Source organism: Nicotiana tomentosiformis, chromosome 2 (assembly GCF_000390325.3).
Source record: "Nicotiana tomentosiformis chromosome 2, ASM39032v3, whole genome shotgun sequence".
Classification (NCBI taxonomy): domain Eukaryota; kingdom Viridiplantae; phylum Streptophyta; class Magnoliopsida; order Solanales; family Solanaceae; genus Nicotiana; species Nicotiana tomentosiformis.
Window position 1 is genome coordinate 674,062 of NC_090813.1, and position 24,618 is coordinate 698,679.

At 36.2% G+C, this 24,618-nt stretch overlaps 3 protein-coding genes across 7 annotated transcripts; 1 reads left to right on the plus strand and 2 right to left on the minus strand.

The window, feature by feature from the left end:
* The first annotated feature begins 700 nt into the window (after positions 1–700).
* On the plus strand, positions 701–5,947 carry LOC104115809 (ankyrin repeat-containing protein At5g02620-like). Of its 2 annotated transcripts, none has more exons than XM_009626522.4 (3): positions 701–1,791; positions 2,671–3,074; positions 4,368–5,947. In XM_009626522.4, exons 1-3 carry the CDS (start codon positions 1,332–1,334, stop codon positions 5,226–5,228), a joined length of 1,725 nt encoding a protein of 574 aa, XP_009624817.1. In that variant the 5' UTR covers positions 701–1,331; the 3' UTR covers positions 5,229–5,947. The 2 variants fall into 2 exon arrangements, with proteins under 2 accessions (XP_009624817.1, XP_009624816.1); XM_009626521.4 differs by having other exon boundaries at positions 702–1,791; positions 2,671–3,080.
* A 2,615-nt stretch (positions 5,948–8,562) lies between these two features.
* On the minus strand, positions 8,563–9,399 carry LOC138906828 (uncharacterized). The gene has a single exon (XM_070196532.1). It carries the CDS (start codon positions 9,397–9,399, stop codon positions 8,563–8,565), a length of 837 nt encoding a protein of 278 aa, XP_070052633.1.
* LOC104115812 (type I inositol polyphosphate 5-phosphatase 12-like) lies at positions 8,818–23,896 on the minus strand. Of its 4 annotated transcripts, none has more exons than XM_009626524.4 (13): positions 23,114–23,892; positions 21,830–22,184; positions 21,280–21,532; positions 20,329–21,142; positions 19,052–19,176; positions 18,718–18,802; positions 18,297–18,462; positions 18,154–18,194; positions 17,809–18,076; positions 17,482–17,605; positions 17,052–17,412; positions 14,255–16,646; positions 8,818–12,372 (listed from the first exon to the last, which is right to left on the minus strand). In XM_009626524.4, the coding sequence occupies exons 1-12, from the start codon at positions 23,558–23,560 to the stop codon at positions 16,167–16,169; spliced, it is 3,519 nt and encodes a 1,172-aa protein (XP_009624819.1). In that variant the 5' UTR covers positions 23,561–23,892; the 3' UTR covers positions 8,818–12,372; positions 14,255–16,166. The 4 variants fall into 4 exon arrangements, with proteins under 4 accessions (XP_009624819.1, XP_070050992.1, XP_009624818.1 ...); XM_070194891.1 differs by having other exon boundaries at positions 8,818–11,987; positions 12,064–12,372; positions 18,154–18,462; XM_009626523.4 differs by having other exon boundaries at positions 18,154–18,462.
* Positions 23,897–24,618: the final 722 nt, after the last annotated feature.

Here is a 24,618-nt window from a genome sequence, read left to right on the forward strand (position 1 = left end):
GATAAATATAATGTTTAGATAAATTATATCATTTGCCATCATTTCATGATATCACGTACTAACAATACAAAAAATAAACTTATAATATTATAAAGAATAATTATGATACAAGGTAAAACTATTAAATAAAAAGATAGGGTAAACGATTAAATAAAATTATTTAATAATAATGAAGGGTGAGATTGAGAAAAAAAGATAAGGTAACGACGCGACTACACCAAATCGATCGTTACATAAAGTGGCCCATTTCGTCGTTATGTAACGATGAATTTAACGATACGATATAATAAAATTTAAGTAACAATCAAAATAAACATCGTATTTAAAGTAACAATACGATACAATACAACGGGTAACAACCATCCAAACAAGCTATAAGTAACCAACTTCTATATTTATGAAAAAGGTGAAAAAGTAATAAGGAAAAGTCTTTTCTGTTGGGATAGAGTAATAATTTCTTTTCTTTTTTTTTAGTATATTTTAAAATAAATGATATATTTTTGAATTTAAAAATAATTTAAATTTAAATTTTTTATTTTATCTATTTTACTTTTAATAAAAATCTTTTATAACCGTATAAATATCATGACCACGAAACTTGCTTTAAGAGCAAAAGTCTTTTTTTACTCATCTTTTAAAATATTTATAATAAAAAATTCTTTTTGACCCGTGAGAATTACAAAAAATAGCCTGACCACAAAAAAGTGGGCAAAGCCATTGGATTCAGTGACTTTTTTGTTGCTTATATACTGCTTTTGGTATTACATGTAAATGGTATATCCCATAAGGTTGATGGTGTTTTGCTGTTCTTGATATTTTTTGGGTTTTTTCAAGATTTCATCTGTCACCAAACAAGATTCTCTGATCTTCAGATTCTGGGGTTTCATAAAAAATGAAGTTGAGCTCTATATTTGTCGAAAGATCAGTTCTTTTGTCTCAATTTATTTAATTTGAGGTTTTGCTTTGCTTTCCTGTTCTGTAAATCCACTGAAAGATCGTTACTTTTTTGACCTGTGATTTGCTTCTTCTGGATAGCTTCAAGACTCATAACGTAAAAGGTTGTTTAAATTGCTTCAAATTTTTGTAGGGCAGGTATGTTTAGTTGCTGATTTAGTAGATTCCATGGAACTAATGCTACTATAGATTCTTAGCCAGAAATGTGGAAAAGGTGATATTTTTAGGAATCTTAGTACATACCTTTCCAAATTGAACTGATAATGACGAAAAGTTTCAACCTTTGTAGTTCTTGAAAGTGGAAAAAGTTGGGATTTTTATTATAAGGAGAACTGATATATAAGAAATCTATTAAGATTTTGGATTGAGTTTTTTTTATGGTAATGGAGAAACAGGTTAGTTTCCAGGGTCCAACAATGGAAAAGCAACAGAGTTTTCGAAATGGGACGACGGAGAAGCAGAAAAGCTTTAGAGGAATAATGGAAAAACAGAAAAGCTTTAGGATATCAATGGAGAGGCAATTAAGTTTTGGTGGTGAGAGGAAAAGGGGCAAGGAATCACCGGGGAAACGAGGGGATTCGATTCTCCACCTTGCAGCTAGAGGAGGGAATTTAGGAAAAGTGAAAGAAATTGTTGACAAGTTTGATGAGAAAGGCATAAAAGATTTTCTATGTAAGCAAAACCAAGAGGGTGAGACTGCTTTGTATGTTGCTGCTGAAAATGGCCATAGTTTTGTTGTTGCAGAGTTCTTGAAACATTTAGACCTTCAAACTGCTTCAATTGTGGCAAATAATGGCTATGATACTCTCCATGTTGCAGCAAGGCAGGGTCATCTTGGTGAGTCTTCTAACACAGAACCACCCCCCCCCCCCCCCAAAACCCAAATTAAAAAGAAAAAAGAACAAAAAAAGGAACAAGAAAAAGTTGAGGTCTGAATTTACTAAATGCAGATTCCAGAATGCTTTTGAAGAGTCAAAATTTCCAGTAAAGATGTGGACTTCGTAGATGAAATGGATAATTGTGCTTTATTTGGTACATTGTGGACTTGAACTCGGTACTTCACATGCAGTTTATTAATGCTAATATTGGTGACTAGAGTCTGCAACTTCTATCCTGAATCTTAGTTTCCGGACTTTTAAGTTGAGATGCTGTAGTATATATTATTTCTGATTAAACTTCTTGTTTGACCATAAGCCTAGTTGCTGAAATTATTAATAATTTTGAAGTGCAGCCACCTATGTTATCACCAGCGTTGAATGTGAGTAACCCACTTGTGAGAATTCATAGAGAGTGATACTATGTAAGGTTATTCTCTCTCATGTTACTTCCAAGATTATTAGAGTGTCTCTAAATTTGTACTCTCTTTTATGCCATATCTGAAATGGTGGATTGCTAATTTCCATCTGTAGATGTATATCCGATGATCGAACCACAAAGATTTCTTTGTAGTGTATTTCTCTTTGTAGTCTTAATTATGTAATTAGGAGTTGGTTTATCAAACTGCATGTATCATCCAGAACCTTGATCCTAACACTTGGCCTGTGTAACACAATCACATTAGAGCTTATATATTTGTGGGGATCGGAAAAAGAAATTTTAGTTGTCAAGTCTTGATCTATTATTGCTGTTTCAAGCTTGTTTAGGAAACTTGTTAAACTGGACTTTAGTATGTTCCTTTCTCACTTGCACTTGTAAACACTGAGGACAAAATTGCAGATGTACTGGAGGAACTGCTGCGTTCATTTCCAAACCTAGTAATGACCACAGATTCATCCAATTCTACGGCGTTACACACAGCAGCTGCACAGGGACATATTCATGTAGTAAATATGCTTCTGGAGATTGATTCAAACCTTGCTAAGATTGCTCGGAACAATGGAAAGACTGTGCTCCATACAGCAGCAAGAATGGGCCACTTGGAGATAGTTAGATCCCTTCTGAGCAAGGACCCTGATATTGGTTTTAGAACAGATAAAAAAGGCCAGACTGCCCTACACATGGCTGCAAAGGGACAAAATGCTGGCATCGTGCTTGAATTAATCAAACCAAATCCTGCTGTATTGGCCTTGGAAGATAACAAAGGAAACAGAGCACTTCATATTGCAACAAGAAAGGGAAGGGTACAGGTTTGCTTGTTTAACCAATTTTTTCTCGTAAAGCAACTTCCACGAAGTTGAGATTTTTTATGTGTGAGGCGAATGTAGTACGTGTTTTCTATCTTGAAGAAATGCTCGTAGATTGAGCGAATACTGTTTATATGGTTAATCAAGAAAGAAAGTTTCAAACTTGAGGGATGATGGGCAGGTGAAGACTGAGTTCATTTTGTGCCACAAAATGGTTATTGAAATGAGTTACTGATAAGTTCCAGTTTGCTAGACAGTTATATTCCTGGAGAGAAGGAATATTTAGAAACACTTAATCTTTTAATGTCATATATCATGTCCTCACACACGTGATCTGATTTCATTCTATGATTTGCACGCACTTGGTCAGTGTCGGTTACTTTAATTTAATATGAAAATTTTGACCCACATAAGTTGCATTCTTTGTACGTATGTGATAAGTTCCTCATTCAGAAGTAGCTTATCTTAGATGGCTGTGTTTGACGTAAGAGCAACCAAAAAGGGGTACTTCATTGATGACTTAATGTAGAAGTTGGAGAAATATTTAATAATTATCCTATTATTTTAATCTTATTTACTAGTTTCTGAAGGCTGGAAAAGCTTTTGAAATGTTGGAACGTTTTTAAAAATTTCCAGCTAAAACTGATAAATGGATTCATATATATTTAAGAGAAAAGTAGCTTATCTGTCACCAAAATGCACTTTTCCTTCCAGAAAATCCAGCATTTTCTTTATCACTAAACCTAAAATCTGTAAGAGCTGACGTAAACTGCTAACTGATTTCGATGCCTCCTGAAAGCAAGATAGCTTACTTAATTCAACCACAAGGAAGAAAGAAACCACAAGGACTACCAAGCAAAATTTTATCTTGCTTGTTTCTTCCGAATACATCTTTTCTGGGATTAGGTCGTTTACATATGGTCTCTGGTAAATTATTGTGTTTACATTTATGATACCTTGGCGATATAGCTCCCAAGTACGTTTCCAAGTGCAGGCTTGTTCTGCTGTTATGTTTAAAATGTTCATATATAGGGACATCAAGAATCAAGCTACTGTGCAGTCTCTAGCTCGAAATTGTGCATTGGATGTTCAGGCCAGTTTAAGTGACAGAAAGTTTTTGAGAGATATTCTTTGGCTTTAATTTTTTTTTAATCTAGGAAAACCAAAGTCCTACTTCATGTGTCCTTTTTAGTTGTCTGTATGAAACTATGCAGATGGTACAATGTCTTTTGCATGTTCAATCTAGCAAAAACCGACGTCCTAATAAAACTCTGCTATGTGTAATTGCAGATGGTGCAATGTCTTATGTCAATTGAGGGCATCGATCTCAATGCCATTAATAAGGCTGGAGAAGCGGTTCTTGATATTGCAGAAAAGTTTGGAACTCCAGAGCTTGTTTCTATTTTGAAAGAGGCCGGAGCTACGCATTCCAAAGATCAAGGGAAGCCCCCCGGTGCTGCAAAGCAACTCAAGCAGACTGTCAGTGACATAAAACATGATGTGCACTCCCAGCTCCAACAGAGTCGTCAGACTGGCTTCAGAGTACGGAAAATTGCATTGAAGGTGAAGAAGCTCCACATTAGTGGGCTTAATAATGCCATCAACAATGCAACTGTTGTCGCTGTCCTTATTGCAACTGTTGCTTTTGCTGCCATCTTCACTGTACCTGGCCAATATGTTGAAGAGAAAACAGATGGATTTTCACTTGGCGAAGCAAATGTAGGCAGAAAAGCAGCTTTCATAATCTTCTTCTTGTTCGACAGTATGGCCTTGTTTATTTCAGTTGCTGTTGTCGTGGTCCAGACATCTGTGGTCGTGATTGAACAGAAAGCAAAGAAGCGACTCATGTTTTGGATAAACAAGCTCATGTGGGCAGCTTGCCTCTTCATCTCGATCGCCTTTATCTCTCTTAGTTACGTGGTAGTTGGATCTAAGGAAAGATGGCTTGCTGTCTATGCAACTGTGATTGGTAGCATAATAATGCTCACTACAATTGGCTCCATGTGCTATTGTGTGGTTCAACATAGGCTAGAAGAATCGAGGCTGAGGAGCATTAGAAGAGATGAGACTCATTCACGTTCTTTCCCATTGTCTGTGGCATCAGATACAGAGCTTTGCAGTGAGAACTACAAGAGGATGTATGCAGTCTAGGAAGAACAATCAGGTAGCTTTCTGCGTATGGCATAAAAAACGGAGCTTTGTAATTAAAACTATAAGCAAATATATGCAGTTCTCAAACATGAGGTCCAAGAACTTGTGCCACGGCATCAGATTCAGAATGGTGAAAGTACAAAAGGGATCTGTGCTGCTTAGGAACAAATGAGCAGAGAGTTTCAATAGATTCTCAATAATATTTCTATTATATCTGTCCCCGCAGAATTCTCTAATGTGGGTTCCTGCAACCACTGAATTGTTGCAAACTGGGGTTGCATATTCCATAGAAGTTCAAAATGAAGCCTTAGCAGATCTTTCAGTTTTCTCCTCATGAAAATGCAACAGTTTCGAGAAGCATGCTTTCTTGAAGTTGACTAATTATATGGCTACAATACTAGCACACCAGATTGGCACTCTGTGACAAGAATGTGGGGATGGCTGCTATTTACTTTCTTATGCCTATATACCTGATCAACTCCTTACTTCATCAAACAAAATGGTGTCGTTGTATATTTTATTATAGTTTTTTTGCCTCATCATGAGGTCCATCTTTTCTAGCTGCAATAATTTGTTAGAATTCTGCCAACATGAAGAACAAGCCCTGAGAATGAGCTAGTTCTGTGAAAGTTGAGCTTGTACGATAACTAGTTGGTGGTAGTGCCCGGGCCCATTGACCTTATTAATTTTCTATTTAACATAAAGAACTCTTGTTTATAGACTGCGAAGCAAAGTTAAACAAAATCTATACAGTTTGATTCAAAATGTTTGAAAACTAAGAATATAACTAATTAACTTTATGAAACTAATAAAAATATACAATGTGGGTGTGTAAATCAAGATATTGTTCTTCTTGTTGCTGCAATTCTACCAGTTGTATTAGATCCCTAATAGTTTTCGTGTTCTTAGGAAGCAGATTTTTTTTTCCTTGCGGCCGAGGCAATAAGCTGATCTGAAAAATGCAGAAGTAAAAAATGCCTTAGCACATGTGCGTAATAAGGCACAATGAATCCGGAAGCTATTAGTGTAGCTCAATGACTAATTCCTAAATGTAAACTATTAGCTTCAAGCTTCAAGTTATTGTGGTAATACATTTTTGGAAGCCAACTTTTGAATGTGATAAACCAGTGATAAATAAATAAGTAGAACTACATAGTGTGGAGAGTTGTACATCTATTGCAGAAATAGGACCTAAGTGAATAACCTAAGCAAATCCAGATTGTGCCATAGAGAGATGGTAATGCACAATGAATAAAATGATGTTCTAGAAGACTTAAAGACTGAACCATAACCATCTGCTCCAAGAGATGCACCGATAAAGAGATGATTTTAATAAAAAGGAATACAGAAACTTGGCCAATCCTGATATTTAACTTATTCTGTGGCAGGAAAGGATGTATGTATGTATGTTCAGGAGAGACATTAAGTGCAATATGTTCATCCCAGTTGAGAATATTTTCAGAAGTATATTTTCCTGGAGTGTTTCCTTTAAGTTAATATTTATTTGTAATGCTTCAGAGAAACTTAAAAGAAAAAGAGGAGTAGGAGGAAGGTCAAATCTCCATTTCCACTCCGTCAATAAGATTATACGGTGAGATATACCTGCTGAATGTTTCTGTTCATCAAGTATGGGTTTCACAGGTTATCTAGAGGCTTCCTTTGGAACGTTGCTAGCTTCCGGAGGAGCATTCATCAATTGTTTATAGAATCAACTACTGAGAAAACTAAAAGGGCAAAAACCGGGGCATATCGAGTTCGTAGACATGTGAAACACTGATCCTGTTGTTTCTATTTTATGTTTGTCACTGACCACTTCTCTTCTGCTCCTTTCACATTCTTCTCCTGTTGTTCGGGCTGCCAAAAAATTCCCAACAGAACACAGAAGGCAGTTTTTTATGTGAAGGAAAAAATAATATAAAATAATAGAATAACGTCTCTTCTGTATTCGTATTCATAATTGCGAGGTTTCAAGTATTAGATGCCTCTATTCAAGAGGAAAATCACTTACGTGACTGTTGTTGGTCTGTCCAAGTAGTATTAGAACTTCATAATCTCTATGCAAGGATTCAGGATACAGAGAAATCTCAGTAAGCATCTAAATGATAATAACTTAACTTTTAAAGCATTGACGATCAAATTTTTGCAGAATATTGATCAGTTGTAGGTCAAATCTCAAACAAATGACTGCTCATAATATAACTATCAATTCACAACAGGGACGCTTCAATGATTTCATCATATACTATATTTTGTGTTGTGTGACCATCGTTGCTATCAGCTATTGGCTGTCGAATCAACATTTTCACTGCACCTGAGTTTTTTGCTCGCTATAAAGCAACATAAAGATGACCATGTGAAAAAACAAGCTCTCAGTAAATAAATTCCAACAAAATCTAATGTTTGACCTTGAGCTTTATTAATAGTCATAGCAAAATATAATCTAATCGAAAATTGTGTTCTTTTGAAAGGAACAGGTAGTTTTTCATCTTGTGAAGACAACAACGGTATTCTCGGAATAAATACGTGCGTGTTTCTTGAATCACCACTTGTAATTTTTGCGCTTATGACATGCCTCTCAAAATTACAATATATAAGTCGTGTACCATTACATAAACCTTCGCAGGGGTTTAAATTCTGTAGTAAAATAACGGGACAATTTATTTTCTCGGTTAATTTACAGGGAGGTGAGCCAGGTGGGTGTAAAGTATGTAAGAAATCTTCATATTGACTTTGATCATTCGTTTCAATAGTTTCATCAAACGCTACATATGTTCTAGATTCACCCAAAAATTGGGTTATGAGCATATCATTTATTTCGTCAACAAAATCATTTTTTGTTGTTAAAATAACACGAGAATTTGTCGAAGACATATCACAAGTAGATGTATACAAATCCGGATAGGTAATTCTAAATAACAGATTTAATGATTCTTTTTCACTTATAAAAGGAACAATGAAACAATCAGGAATTTCAATCTTACCTTGAAAATTTAGTTTTTCTTTTCCGCTCCCTATTCGCATCAAATAGTCGCAGAAAGCAGGATTTGTTCTTGCTCGCATGTTTACTGATAATCACAATTTTTCAAGTTGGTTCCAAATTTCAGAACATAATAAACTTCCTCGTATGAAATCTTCTTCTTTTTTCACTCCGAACAACCGGGAGAGTTTGTCTAAAATCACCACCAAAGATGACAACTTTTCCACCAAAGATGGTCTTTGTATCCATTAGATCTTTCAGTAGTAAATCAAAAGCCTCTATCAGCTATTTTTTGACCATAGATACTTCGTCCCACACGATTAGTTTGGCATCTCGTATCAATGATGCAAGTGAACTTTACGTACTGATATTACATGAGAAATGTTCATCAATATCAATAGGAAATTCAAAACGGGAGTGAGTAGTTCGTCCTCGTGGAAGAATTGAAGCCGCGACACCAGATGTTGTTGTTGCTAGAACTACGAATCCTTTTGATTGTACAGTAGCCAATAATGCGCGATACAAAAAGGTTTTACCAGTTCCTCCTGGACCATCAATAAAAAAAGCTCCACACTTATTCTTAAATATTTTATCAAGGATTATATCATATGCTTTTCGTTGATCATCGTTCAATTTTATTTCTAATAACAAATCCTCTTCTTTAACAATTATATTTCTTTCAAAATGAGAATCTTGAGCCTCTCTAGCAGCAGAAGAAGCTAAAATTCTTTCTAGTGTGAATGTAAATTCATTTATGTCACGACCCATTGAATGCAGAATGTCATTAATATGGTTTAAGGCCATATGACGAATCTGTTTCGAGTTTAAGTTTGGCAAAATCTTGATGTCTTCGGACATTAAATCTTCAAATGGATTCCAAAGTTCTTTTGGTTTAGCAGGATTATAATATACAAGAAGTGTTGCAAATAAACGTCTCAAACTATAAGGCATCTGATATCTTACAGCTTCTAACATACAATCAACTAAGTTATTATCACATTGTAATAAGCCTCGTTTTTCTGCTGCTTCTCTAAATGTACTGCAACATACTCCATTTACGGTTAGCAAATGTTGGTATGATTTCGGTCCTCTAATGTTCATTAATAACAATCTAAGATAGTACCTTTCTCCTTCTATTGGATGACATGTGACTATACGTCCAATAACAACATATTGCTTTTGACGTGCCCACATTCTATATTGTTTGGACCATATAAAGTATTCCGGAAATTCCTTGAAGAGTAAATTTAACTTCTTTGCATCCTTATTTTCTCTATTCATCACAAAGAATTCTGTCAACATGGTTTTTCTGATCATGGGGTTATTCAATTGAATTTATGGTATGTGTGCTTTTAAAAGAGACAAATTATTGTCCATCAAGATGTAGCTGAAGATGGTAAACAGATGGAGTCATTTCACTAATGGGAAAACCAAATAAATGCCAAGTTGCCTCCGGTGGAAAAACCCATCTAGCAGATTGATATTCTTTGATCTCATCTATTTCAATATTTGGATCATCAGCATGTACGAAAAAGGTAATTTTATCATGTCCCTTACAAATATATTTATAAAGGTATTTAACAACTTTAATATCAGAACAAACTTCAACATTAATATGGCAGTTAAATTTTCTCAATAGATATGGATTGTAAGGAACGACCCATGAATTGTCAAGAAATTGGCTTCTAATATTTGCAAATTTACCGTTATTTCGCCTTCTATAAATTGGGTATCCATTTTTCCCCCTATATATATGATCAACAAATTCTTTTGGATATTTGAACTTACAATATTCCATGTTCTTCATACAAGGACATTTAAGATTTAAGCTATCACAAGGTCCATGCATCATATGTTTAGTAACAAGTGAATACAGGTAGTCATTCTTACCAGAGTCGGACAGTTCAGCACAAACAAATTTATCATAAGCTTCCGGAGTTAACAATTTATATTCGTTATTAAGTATGATAAAAAAAATGGGCATGTGAAAGACAACACTTTTGAAATTAAATAGTGTACATAAAAGCAACAACTTTTTCAAATATATTTCTCTTCAGTATATCTGTTTTCATCTCCTCTACCTTAGCTCTAAACACTCGACTAATTAAATCGGGCCTATTTTGTACCTCATGTGTTACCAATAAATGTTCTTCTATTTCTGGCCATGATGAATTACATGTCATTGTTAAAAATATATCAGGTTTCCCAAAATTTTCACTAACGCAATAGCGTCCATATATCGTTGGCGCATATCTCTAGGACCTCCTATAAAACTTGCAGGTAAAAAACTTTGTCTTCCTATGTTGCATGCCTCTCGCTCACCATGTCTTAGAACGTCAAGAATCCCCGCTAACGCATCAATTCGAAATAAATCTTGATTAAATGAATAGAAATCTAACATTTGAGTCTCAAGCTTGATGAATTCATCAACTGGGTATTGTTGGAATACTCTTCCTGCATGTAAAACTCCATTTTCTTCGCCATCCCTCATTTGGAGCTTGTAACAATAATACTCACGACATGACACAGTATTTCTTTTTCGTTTCTATTTTTCCAGAAGTTCTGCTTCCATGTCAAGTAGCATGTCAACTGAATACATGTTTTGTACACTTGGTAGCTGCTCATTTTCACAATAAGTTCCATGGCTAATAGTATTATTCGTTCGCATAATCTTTTTAATACCACAATGCCATCCGTTCTGTCCATAAGGAAATAGTAATTGATACTGCAATGGATCATAACAACCATAGTAGTAATTTACCAATTGGCTTTTACTACTGTGTGTATAAATTCGAAAATGTGGTAGAGAAATACTGAAACTACTTCCATCTTCTATCCATATCGCTGCTACTTCAGACGATGTTGGTAAGTTATATGTTCTTTGATCTAAACCAGAGTCAGACTTAAGCGCAATATAGAAGTTTGATAATTCTGGGATATCTGTTAAAGATTTCAACAAAAAAAAAGTGTATGGATTAACTTTTAATGTGTCCATCAAAGTCCTGATAACTGATTCGTTAAGCTTGTCAGAGAATGCCATCCGATTTGCTAGTTCATTATCAGTATCATAGAAATATAACTGTAGGTATTTTGCTGGCTGACTCGAAGGCAGGAGGTCATTTATGAAATGATACATTTTCCGTTGAACTCTAAACGTATAAATACCACAATTTCTTCTTGCTAAATCTCTGTCATAGTTCACTCCAAGAGAAGAGAAGTAAATGCAAACATATTGTTATACAATCTAACATAAGTGCGAAAATGTTTGGACTCCTCAAAGTTTCCTAAATAAAGATTTAGGAGTTAACAAGTAGTCCATAGTGAATCAATTTCACTGATCTATTATCACAGCAAAATCTCGGTAATTCATATTGAAATCTTTTGGCTCTACAAAATTTACAATTCGGTACAGTTTTCAGTCTATAAGGGCTGTTGGGCAAGTCAATAGTGTTCCACTGACCCAATCTTTTAGATCTACGACCTGTTTTTTGGGGGGTTAACCAAAGGGAAAAAATGTCACCCTCGGAAAATAAATGACTGAAATGACTTTAAAGCTTTAAGAAACCAAACCTCTATTTGCAGTGTTTTGCATAGTAATATCATACTGTTCAACGCATGTTCCCTAAGATATAAGGAATTAAGCATATAAGTCTGGCTGTTTAAACATTCTACAAATTTGAACACCATACTTCCACACTTACCAACTTCAAAAATACATGAGCTATCACGGACATCTTTGACATTATTAGAAACATGGGAATCCTGAACTGTGGACATATTTTCTAAGAAAAAAAAGTGTGTTATGAACGTTAATGTCTCATAGTTCAGTTCAGGATAACAAAATCTTAGTTTACAAACATGTTCTCAAAACAGAAGATGAGGCTCCTCTTAGAGCAACTGTTTGTTCAGCAAACTCTCCATTAAATTGATAAGAAGTTGATACTTCAGTGGAATTACTGATTGGCTTCTGCGTTCTAGAATAAAGATACGTCGATCGTCGCTGTAATAAGTTCAGTTCTCTTCTATCAGCCGATGTCGCCCTATATATTTCACGGCGTCTCTGTTTTATTTTGGTGCCTCTTTCTTCAGAGCATTGGCGTTTTCCTTTTTCTTGCCAGCATATTGAGTCCACATTTTTACCCAACCTAGACATCTTGGTAATTTTGTCTGTAAAAGTTTCACATAAATCAAATCAAAACTTACAAATAAAATATATGCACTACACAGCAATGAACATCAGCATGCATTGCGGAGACGATACACAGAACAAACTAATGAATTGTTGATATAAAGTGTTGGTAAAGTACGATAAAATAAAGAAATTTAGCAGGCAACAAAAGCTAAAACGTAGATATTTTTAGTAAATGCAGAGTTGAGAAAATTGTACAGCTGAAGAGACTCAAAAGCTAAGACGTGGATATTTTTAGTAGAAGGAGAGTTGAGCAAATTGTACAACTGAAGAGACAAAGCAATGGAGCAAATAAATGAAAAGGACAGAAAGTTGCTAAATTTTAATAAATAGAACAAGTACATCAATTTTTATGCAGCGTATGTAATGGAAGAAAAATAGGCAGCTTAATTAAAAACAAGAACATAAAGGATAAACAAATAAAGCGTACAAGTTTCCCTGTACCTCAGCACAACTAAACATGTCATGAATATGATAAATGAAAAGAACTGTAGAGTTCAATGTTACATCAAGAAATTAGCAAGAGGTCCTACTTTTAACAAGTAGTACTACTTTTCACTTCATTCTAATAGATTGCACTTATGGTCACCAGCACTAATACTTACAAATTACTAATGCTATCATCCATGACAAGAACTTAAGTAGATGGCAGAAGGTTCAAAAATGTTACATATAGAATTTTGATTGATAGGAACAGTGTTAAAGAAGTATTAGTTTTCTGACAAACATATTAGGTATTATATTGGCTATAGAACAATATATTTCCATGTTAATTTCTGAGATATTAAACATAAGTAAGGAGATTGAAACAAGAAGTATAATCTTTTGACAGAAGCTGAGGTCTCAATGTGTTGAAAGGTACATCAAATCAAGTAGAAAGCTCAACATGGACCTTCTATGTACAACGAAGAGAATCTTCGATGTCGCCGCAGAAGTAACTTTTTTCTGAGAACATGGTCAACCAGAAATTGTTATGTTTGCGATATAAGCGAAGAAAATTTTGGTTAATTTACTGCATAATAAATATTCTATTTAGACGTGTATAAAAGTTAACTATTCCACAGTTGATGAATGTAACTTCAATTACTCATTCCAGTTACAAAGATATTTTTCTCTTGACTATCTACCTAGCTACAAATACTACTATATCACTCTATTTACAATGTTGTTGTATCCAAAAAAATATGAAAGATCAGACATATCAACCCAAGGCAGCCGAAAACTTGATCCCAAATGCAGCGGACAACATGATTTCGAGAAGTAATGAATTTCACAGTTAATATCTTAGATAGCAGCAACAAAAATTTGGTTCTCCTCTTTTCATCATATCAAAGCAGCAGTGCAATATCTGCTAATATAGCTACTAAGCATGGTCAAGATAGATTAAGTATTCTGTTGTAGCTATTAATCGATTTGAAAGCGTTGATCAAAATCTCCATAATAGACATAAATCTTAGAGTAAAAGAAATAGTTGTTTTAACCAAGTAATTACCTTGCAACTGTAGGGATAGAATTAAAGACAACTATATGTTGTTAACAAGATTTTACTTCATGTAAAGTTAACAATTGCAACAGCAGAAAAGAATTTTAAATGCAAAGTGACAATTGGAAACAAAAGTTGAAAGATGATCTCAGGTGTTATATCCCCATTTTGTGCTTCTATAAAAACTGAATTTTTGCTTCGATAACACAATGGAGAAGGAACAAAGAGAAATTGTAGAAACACGAAACCAAAGGTTGGATTTTTTTCTTCCCAATTTTATGTTCGTTTTAGGGTCCAAAGATTGAAAATTTAGCTTCGACAAACACACAAATATTATACATAAATCGAATCTAAACTGCTAAATTGATTTAATTTACCTGGATCCTGGAGGAAACAATAGAAACCCAGCAACAGTTGAGAATATTAGAGGGTAAATGGATCTAGGGTTAAACCAGGGGAAAAGAGAAGAGCTTTTCAAACCAATAAGCACTGCAAACGTCGATTGTGTTACTGGAGAACTTTTGGTGATAGATTATGCGAAAAGCAGAAGGAATTTTGGTGAGAGGTGGTGCGGAAAGCAGTAGGAAGAAGGTAGCTAAGTGGAAACGAAAAGTGACCAGAAAACGCAAAGGATAAAGGCAAAGCTGAAGCGAGTTGCAGCGACTTGAAATCCTTTTTGAAAGACCAAGATATCCTCCAGCGGCAAGCAGAGATGTCGACGAAGAGGCGCCTGCTTCAGCTGTTAACCCGCACTTATAATATAGTAGAATAAGAGCACAACATGGAGCTTGTTTGATAATTAGTAGGTTTTAAAGGAGCAGAATCTCTAGTTTGAGCAAGTTCTCCAACTCCAAGAATCATGTAACAGTATTTAGGCAGAACATTGGGAACCCATTTTGTCCTAATTTTGCCGGTTATTTTCAGTTGGCTAAGAGTTTCTAGTTTGTGCATTTAGCAAGATTGAGGCGCAGGCCACTCTCTCTCTCTCTAGTATTTGTTGTGCCAGCAGCCTTTCTTAGTGTGTGTATGCGCGCATGTGTGTGTATATATATATATATATAAAGAAGTCCAGGAATGTACGCTGAAAGAAGTGAAATTTCATGTACAATATAAATGTCACTTCTATTGTCAATTTTTTTTTACGCAGTGAGCATAAGACCTGAGAGCGCTGACCACCAAAGCTAGGTGTTTGTAGCGTTGTTTCCACCTGTTGCCACAAATAAATTTCAGCGACTAGACTTTTCCCAATGACCCTAGAGTCGCCACGAATAACCTCAGCCTCATCCTTTGTAGTGTTAATATGAAGGATACATTCATGCCACTTCGCATCCAGTAAACAACATTTTGGCTACAAGCACAGCTCTGGAGAAGATACATACCTATCAGCTAGAAACCTTCATACCATCAGTGATACGAACCATGGATTCCTTTCCCAGACAAGTCGGTCACATGAATGGAAGTGTCATTGAATGATGCCAAATTTCGACAACACCAAGAATGAGCTCTCCATCCTTCAAATTTGGTCCACCTGTTACGTTCTTCGTTCTCCCCTTTGACATGATTTTGAGCTGATGAGACTGCACTGTTTGGTTGAGGTAGTGTATTCAGTTTTCGGATGAGTCAACTAGGCATGGTCCCGGACCATGGAAGAAGCACTCAAATCAAGTTAAAGTGTCTTGCTTTCATTCATGATTTACCTTATTTGCATCATCTAACAATTTTTTACTTCCTTCTTTCTTCCCCCTAGAGTATCTTGATTCTAGACATGAGGTGGTAATTACAATAAGGTACCAGAATCACAATATATCCAGCATCTTTTATGTTTCTTGGCATGCATATCAGCATATATGCAGGGCAAGAGACTTGCAGAGCAGCCATTCTCTGAATGTAGCACGGCTGAGAACAGCTTAGTCAAAAAAAGAACTGTACAATAAAGAATTGGCAAGAATCATGCATATCTACAACCAAGTAGTCTTTTGGTGAACCATAAACAGCTTTCGACTGATCAAAAATGCAAAATTTATCATATAATTTTGAGATACAAGTAACAATAAAAAATCTAGGAACCTAGTTCTACTGCAAAAATGGAAGAGGGAATGAATACTCTATGCCCAGATTTCTGAGCTGGATACCAAGCTCCACACTAATCATCTTACGAGTATATACATCAAGATCTATCACGTATTGTCAGCAAAGGGAATCCCAACCTTTTACATCAGAGAAAATAGCTTGGAACCCTCTTGTGGTGCAATTGTTTTGTTTTTGTGTTCATAGGCTTTCATGCAGATATCAGGTACGATGAAAGCCTTGATGGTCATTCATCATGTCAGACGCACTCCCCACATGTTGAAGACCGGACCTGTGGTGGGAGCTCCCTTCATTTCTTCTGGAACTGTTTGACTTGTGGTGCGAGCTCCCTTCATTTCTTTTCGAGCTGTTTGACCTGTGGTGAGAGCTCCCTTCATTTCTTCTGGAACTGTTTGACCTTTGGTGGGAGCTCCCTTCATTTCCTATGGAACTGCTTCTTGAAATCATGCATACTGCATTAGCTGAGAAACTGCAGCGGAGGTGTACTTGATGTGTTCTCACCTCAGTTGAGCGACTGGCATTCACATTGATCATCAAAATCACCTCCTTTTCTCTTGTGTCCTCAGACCATTTTCTTGGTGGAATACCATCTGCAGTATCTTCTGTATTATGGAAATCTTCTTGATGTACCAAGATCTCAACATCTTGATCAGATTTGATCATGCCAGCCGCAGGTGTGACCTGAATCAGACAAACTTATAAGCAGGCATTGCTTGCAGAAGAGGTTTACTTTTAGTCCAGAGTAGTATAAAATGCTAATTTTCTATTTTAGTATAGAAAGTAAAGTATATGAGCTCAGGTTCCTGGATTAAGTATGCTTTTTCCGTCGTTTACAACATGTTACAAAATGTATTATGTAGAGGGAGTTTCGCCTTTATCCATTTTATGATGACACACTATAATTATGATGTAAGAAGCCAAGAATTGAAAAAAATAAGGGACAAACAATCCTTGAAGCTTGAATCTATTTTTAGGCTCTTTTCATCACCGGTGAAGTTTTGGATGGATAAGTAAATTCACCAAAAAATATTTTTCTTGGGACTCGAGAAGAGTGATTGTTCAATAAGCCATGGCCTTGGAAATCACCTCAAGCCAACGGGGAAAGCCAAAAGAACCTTTGGGACGATTCTCTGATTTTTGCTTGTCCTCGTAGATAGCTGATTGACCTTGGCAAGTGATTTGGAAGAAAGCATTATCTTGTCTGCTTCTGTTGGTAATTATTAAGCTGAATGCTTCTTGATTCTGAAGAAATATCTGGCTGGTGCTGACAGCTACTTCAGGTAAACAACGCAGTTCTGCCAATAAAGACCTGATTTTATCATTATACCGGAAAATTTTTCCAAACTCTTGTCTCCTTACTGATCTATCAAGATGGGCAACTTCAATGTTAAATTTGCATCTTACGGGCTTATGATCACTTTCGTTCACTTCCATGCAAGCATCATACCTATCACATAAGAGAAATTAGTTTTTACATGAAGCAAGAAAGAGCCTACTGAGCCTTGAGAAAACCTACTGTAAAACGGAGGCAACTACAGGGCACCCTAAACTGCACTCCATAGAAGGAGCTGCCCGGCTATCTCGATATAGCACTCGGTCACACCAAGCTGGAATTCGTTTCTTCTCCCCAGAATCATATCCTAAGGTGGAAAGAGAAAACATCTTTCAGTCCTTTTTAACATTTCATGCAATAAGAAATACATTCCAAAGGCAATCTCGAACTGGTTCTTGGACATATCTTTGTCATTAGAACACACCAAAAAAAACAGTTTAACTAGTACTTAACAAAGTGTAAGAAAGTAAGATGTTGAGTCACATGTTAATCATTACAAATATATCTCACCTCCTAATCCTGGTTTCCCCTTTTCAAATTTGTAAGTTGGAGGAAATTTGATGATTGCTTCACGCATCCCTTGGAAGACTTTGCCAGCTTTCATTTCTGCTCTTAATTGATCTTTCTCTCTAAGCCATTCAAAGCATCTTTGCGAGACAAAGTCCCTTGCTTCGTCATAAGATATTCCAAAAAGACGATAATTAAGATCACCACAGAAAATCACCATATCAGCTTCAGCAAGGTCAGGCTTTCCCTCATCCGGACTAATTGCTGCAGCCTTTTATAGAGGATGTTAAGCATTAGTTCAATTGTAAAGATAGTATGAAACTGATGAACACAAATACTGCATCATACATCTGTACCACGAAGCATTTGAGCAGCAGATGAAACACCAGCTGCAAGAGAGAGGATCCATGGCAGACCAGAAGAGTAAAGCAGCCACAGTAAATATGTGGAGAAGACAAGAGAGCAAGTCAAAAACAGGTATCGCAGCATACCAGCAGCATTGTCCAGAAGGTTAGAAGATCGAGTGAAAGCCATTGTTCTATATATATGATCAAAATCAGCATTGCGGCGGTTGACTGCTTCTAAATGTGCTGCAAAGTGACAGTTCACAAAGCACATAATCCGATCAAGTACTCTTAACCGCAGACCAACTCCACCCTGCATTATAATTGTATAACCATAAAAACATTGTGCCAGCCAGTTCATTTCCCTTTTCAAGGAGGGAAAGACAATAACTTAGACTAGAAGACGAAGCCCTTAATTTTCTTAAGTAGTGTCTCAATCATCTTCATTACCTCACCTTGAATGACTACCTAGAATTTTGTCCAATTTGACTACTTAAATAGTTTGATGAATTGTAATCTGGACAAGATCAATGATTTGCTATACCTCTTAACATGAAGAGATACTTACCTTATTACCAATCGCACGTCCTAAACCACATGCAACTGCCGCAACGTCAAGGTCCCCCACATGTGCTCTAAGAGTTTTTCTCACCCTAAGTTAAAGATTACCAATCAATAAATCAATTGCACCTCAATCCCAAAATAGTAACGGTAAGTTAAAGGGTGTCAATAAACATAATATTTTAGTAGTATGAATAGGCAGGAGTCAATGAAAGAAATACTTCAGCCAATTCAGTTCGAAATACGAAGTTTTACGAAGAATGGGGTTTTTGAGGCACAACTTTCATTTCAGCTTGAAGAATGGAGAATAGCTCATTAAAATAACCATCATATGTTCTTACCAGATAGCAATAAGCAAGCCAGCTAGTTGCCTTGATCCTACCCTTTCGAAAGTTGATCCTTCGTCCAAAGTTTTTCCTATTGCATCCTGCCACCATTGCCCACTAGAAGTTCCTTCTAGTCCTACCTACAGTTGACATTGCAGGATAATGCTATGCACATTAGACAAGATCAGGAAAGTATAAGGTTTCACTATCCACATGGTTGCCAATATGAGTATCCTCAATTATCAGTAATATCAAATACAAAATTGAATTAATGATGGACATGGAACTATTAAAAGAGATGCTAAAGAGATCAAGTCTTGCTAACAAAATTGAGCATTTAAAGCCATCCAGTACATCACCAAGGCTTATAGCCTAGTGGTAAGTGGGAGTCTCCCATACAATAGGTGTGGATCTGACTCCCACTACCCCGCCCTTCCTGCCCTTCCCTGACACCCCTATGTAATAGAAACAATTAAAAAAAGAAGAAAAGTCAATGAGTATCAACTTTTCTGTGCTCAATGATTGCTTCTTGAAATGCAAAAGTTTCTTTAGTGGATCTAAGATTCTACCTACAGGATACATACAATGGTAGACCATGTCCGCAAATCTCTTAATCATGCTCAGGTATTTGATAACCAATTAGAGACAGAATAGACATTGTATCTTGTCAAATCTTTTAGCTAATGGATTCTTGACTTTTTGGGCCTGAATAATAGATAGCTCAAGTATTTTAATTACTTTTTGTTTTCTACTGAATGCCAAAATTACCAGTTGCTGGTGGTGTTTCAATTAGATTGGCTAGGATACCTATAAGATGTGTTAGCATGTCTCTGTCAGTAAGCGGAGAAGAAGTCAAAGGCGAATATCTCTTTGCCCTCTCTTCAGTCAATGCTTTGGCCTTTGTCTCCTTTTCCCTTTTAATTAGTTTTTGGGACACTGGTGGAGGGAATGAGATGTTGTTTCGCTATATGGATTTGGATAACCCCTCACCTCATGAGCTAGTTTTAGGTTGAGTTAGGCCCAAGGTACATTCTTTGCATGATATTAGACCTAGCCTCATCTCAACTCTCTAGTTACCCAATGTTGGACTCCCATGTTATATTTTCCACGCTCCAAATGTCTAGCCCTGGGCATGCAGGGGCTAGAATGTCCTACATTGGGTGAGGGAATGAATTATTGTTTTCTTATATTATCTTGGACAATCCTCACCTCATGACCTAGCTTTTGAGGTTGAGTTAGGCGCAAGGTCCATTTTCTTTACAAGATGTAAAGGGTGTGCTTTGATAGCTTACAGTTTCTTTTGCAGCAGACATTGCAAGAAAACCTGCTCCCATTTCTACTTCTTGCAAACCAATTACTACAATCCCAACATCCAAAATTGCAGAACCCAGCCAAGTTGCGAGTGCTTCCTGTGACGCTTTTCCTTCACCAACGTTCCACGTACCAACCAAAATCCTAAAATTATCTTGTCTGGTGTATAAATATTTTTTCTCAGCTCTTTCTGATAGTAATATGTTATCAATAGGTCCTGGAGTGGCGAGGGCCCATCCACGTATACCTCCATGATTAGCTAAGCTAAAAACATAGTCATCCCCGACTGCCATTTTTATTACAGGCCTGTTGTGAGCAACCCAACCAGCTAGCAAGTTCCCTTCAAGGTCCAGGACCTGTACCATACCACTTATATAGCCAACCCATATTCGAGAACCATGAGCACATAAGCAAAGAACAGCGCAAGGATGATGATGGAAATCTTGCAAACGATTGCCATTTCCATCCCACTGCACAAGTAAGCCATTTGAACATCCACTCCAAATCATCCCATCAGATGCAAGCACAAGGGCCTCTATTTTCCTAACATCTTCTGCAAATGCCCCTGCCCCCTTTGTTGCAACTCGACGTACAGCACCTGCAGCTCCCATTATAGCATTGCGTGAACGCTGGAAAAAGTTACTTCCTTGTGACTTTTCTTTTTTAGATTTGGAGACAAGCTTGACATTCCTCTCATCTTCCACTGCTTGGTCTGGCATCGATGACATATCAACCCCATTCTCAATCTGACCGTCTATATTATACACTTTCAGGAGTTCCCTACTCCGAGCATCCCTGCAGTTGTCCAACTATCAGGGTAATTAGTGGCTAAACAATTAACCAATAAAGAAAGTTTTACCTCTTCCCTTATGAATTAACATTAAGCAAATACATACATCATGTTCATCTGGAAGCAATGTAGAGGAACATACCATAACGAGAAGGATAGAGATCCAGCTGCCCAGATTTTTCCTCTTACATGATCAGAGAGCAAACACTTTACGTCAGAAGACGAGATATTACATACACCATTAACTGTAACTTGGCTTCTAAGGTCAACGAATGACCTTTCCATGAGTAAAGCAGCCATGTGTGTTTCTTCTGGTGATAGAGAGAGAGATTTGTTTACTGCTTCACGTGGCCAAATCTTTATGATACCACCTTCAAACCCAGACCATATATCACCTGGACCAAGAAGTGAGCAGTCATGATATATTGTTCTCCAAGAAGTGAGTAGTTATGATATATTGTTCTTTTGAACACTATCAGAAGCAAAAGATTATTTCAGCACAATTAAAGCTAAGATAAGGTCAGTGAAGTAGACCAGTAAGACAAGATAACAATAGAAATTTTTTTTTTTTTTTTTGAGTATGATAACAATAGAAGTTAAATAGGGTGATCAAAATGATAAACATTGACTAGGATCATAGGTTAATTTAATATATGAATTGAAAACGTGAACAAGGAAAAACTAGACATTACCATAAGAAGATATCACCATTGAAAGAACGGGACCACGATGAGCCTGCCAGGAGAGGCCTTCCTTGAAAGGGGAGTCATTAGAACTAGGCTGGTCCATTCTCCAAGACCTAATCTTGCCATCCTTATGCCCACTCCAGATCAACTCATTCCCAGAATCAACCATCAAACATAATGTGGGTGACATATCAGCCGACTCATAAAATGGTGCTGCATCCTCATCCCCTCTCCTTGCACGACCTCCAGCTCCCATTCCAGGCTCATACTGATCTGAAAAATTCCACACTCTTACCCCAGATTCTTGTCCTGCCCACAGTTGTGTCTCTGTACAGGCAATGGTCCTCAAAAATTTCCCAACCTGTATTGTTATTAAAATTTTGAAAAGAGAAAAGGATAAAAAGGAAAAAAAGGTACAGAAGTGCATGCATTACTCATCTAAAAATATCCATCCATTTTAAATATTTTTTAACTGATTCCTGATTTCGTCTTTTTTTTTTTTTTTTTTTGGGACAATGCACATTTAAAACTGTGTTTCCAACATGTACACTTGTTTCTACCAACAAACACAGTACACTGGATGTGTTTGGTATCATGTTTCTTGAATAATTCAGTTTCTAGTATTTGTAAACTGTTTTCTCTAAAGAAAATATTTTCACCAAAAGACACAATTATTTCGTCACTTATGAGTGGGTGTTATTTTCCTTTACAGATATTTCAAACTCTTATCCCATATCACTTGTTTTAACCAACATGTGTATCTTAGTTGTTAACCTTAATGCTCAAAAATAATAACAGAGCACCATCATCATACCCTGCCCTCCGTCTAATACCCAGGGGGAACTATGTCAAGGAAAGGGGTACAGCTGAATCCTCTTCGTTGAAAAAATCCACCGTGCAAATAGGGTAAAAACGATTTTTTTTTGTGTGGTTAGAATGAAGTGGCAAAGGGGTCCAAAAATTGCTTTAGGCACAGGTTCAAATCTCAGGTCTGACGTTCTAATTTTTTTTAAATCCCTTTACATAAATTTTTGACTCCGCCATTGTCTAATAGCTGTACTATATGTGAGATAGGTTAATGAACAACCAAATAATTCCCCAAGGTAAAACATCTTCCACTGGATTTCCTCCATAAAAATATTGAGCATGATGACACATTTTATATTTGGAAACAGTTTAACTTATAAACTTTCTATTCTATCCTCAATGATATATTGAGCTATACAAATGTCTATTACTCTTGTTTTAGACTACAAGTTTCAAAAGTCTTTGTTTCATAATTTTGTTCACCTGGGTTTCTTTGAGGGGGTGTGGCCTGAGCTCAAGGTAAGAAGGACGTGCAGGATGAAGAGGGGCACGAACTGGGACTTTAAAGATTCCAAGTCCACCACCAGTTCCTTCAAACTCCGGCAATGGCAATTCATGATTGTTATCATCTGAACCATCCGCCGCCAGCCCAATACCTTCAATCTTTTGATTAACCAAATCAGAGGAGCCTTTAATATCATTTGATAAATAATCCTCTTGCGGCAAACCATAATTATGCTTGTGATTAATGATGCGATTATCGAGGCTGCGATTATTGCGGAGCTGGTGCTGGTGGGGCCCACGCTTGTGGTGCGTCCCCGTATATGTTCTCAGCTGTTGGCTTTTGGATTGAACATTTTGTCGAACAGGTTGTATGCTACTCGGATTCTGATCCCATGCACGCACATCATCGTCTTTGCTTTCGTCCATGTAACCAAATCTAGTAGGAGTACTAAATTTTAATTCCAAAACAGAGTCAGTTGTCTAATGACAATATTTTAATTTCAAAAACATGCAAAAAGATTTGAATTCATCAACTCCACAGACTTTTCTATTTCAGAAGATTTTTTTTTTCTTTATTAAGAAAGACAGAGGAAATTGGGAAAAGCTTCATTTTGTAAACAAGGGAGGAAAATGAGACAAAAAAATGGAATCAAAATTGGGTATGTTTGAAGAATAGATCAGAGTGAAGCAGAGGGAGTGGACATGCATGGGAAGAGGAGCAGAGTTCGGGAGAATTGAGGATAATGCGAGCTTCACTTGCACAACAGCTAATTTTATTTAATAGCAAATGGTAAAATTGGTATGTATCAATTTCATACAAAAAGAAAGTTTAAATTATACTCCCCTTTATTTTATTTTCAGAATTATAAATTTCACATTTTAAAAGGCTTATTTGTAAATATCTTTTAAATGACTTGATAATGTAAAATATTTCTTACACGGATCGTGTATAACTTAAGCTCCAAAAATTATTAAAGCTTTGGAATAAATAATAGTAAGTACACAAAAGCTCTATTTAGTAATTGGTAAAATAACAATAATCCATTAGGTTTTTCAATGTTTTATATGTCATTTGGAATAAATAATATTAAGTACACAAAAGCTCTATTTAGTAATTGGTAAAATAACAATACTCCATTAGGTTTTTCAATATTTTATATGTCATTTGTGTTAGAGTTTTGCCCTGAATTTCTAATCTATTAGGATTATCTTTCTTGAAAGAAGGGAAAAAGACTCCTAGAATGAATAAATCTCCTTCAGATGTCTTATTCTTTTCTTGGAGAAAAGTTTTGTACTTCTATAAATTGACGTTTTCTTCTTACAGCAAGAACAACAACCTCAATCATGTCTAGGGGAGATTATTCTCTCAAAAATTTTATTTTCTCTTTTTATATTAGTGATAGATCATATATAGGTCGATTGACCAAATCATAACAAATTGTTATACCTAGTAATTTATCGCCCACCAAGTTTTCCATTATTAG

Excerpts from the sequence above, each read along its gene's own strand:
- LOC104115809 (XM_009626521.4), top strand. The coding sequence starts at position 1,332 with ATGGTAATGGAGAAACAGGTTAGTTTCCAGGGTCCAACAATGGAAAAG. Across the intron at positions 1,792-2,670 it reads AGCAAGGCAGGGTCATCTTG|ATGTACTGGAGGAACTGCTG; the intron begins GTGAGTCTTCTA and ends ACAAAATTGCAG. Across the intron at positions 3,081-4,367 it reads CAAGAAAGGGAAGGGTACAG|ATGGTGCAATGTCTTATGTC; the intron begins GTTTGCTTGTTT and ends GTGTAATTGCAG.
- LOC138906828 (XM_070196532.1), bottom strand. The coding sequence starts at position 9,399 with ATGTGGGCACGTCAAAAGCAATATGTTGTTATTGGACGTATAGTCACA.
- LOC104115812 (XM_070194891.1), bottom strand. The coding sequence starts at position 23,560 with ATGGACGAAAGCAAAGACGATGATGTGCGTGCATGGGATCAGAATCCG. Across the intron at positions 21,143-21,279 it reads TCTCTATCCTTCTCGTTATG|GGATGCTCGGAGTAGGGAAC; the intron begins GTATGTTCCTCT and ends GGACAACTGCAG. Across the intron at positions 17,606-17,808 it reads GGGGAAACCAGGATTAGGAG|GATATGATTCTGGGGAGAAG; the intron begins GTGAGATATATT and ends TTTCCACCTTAG.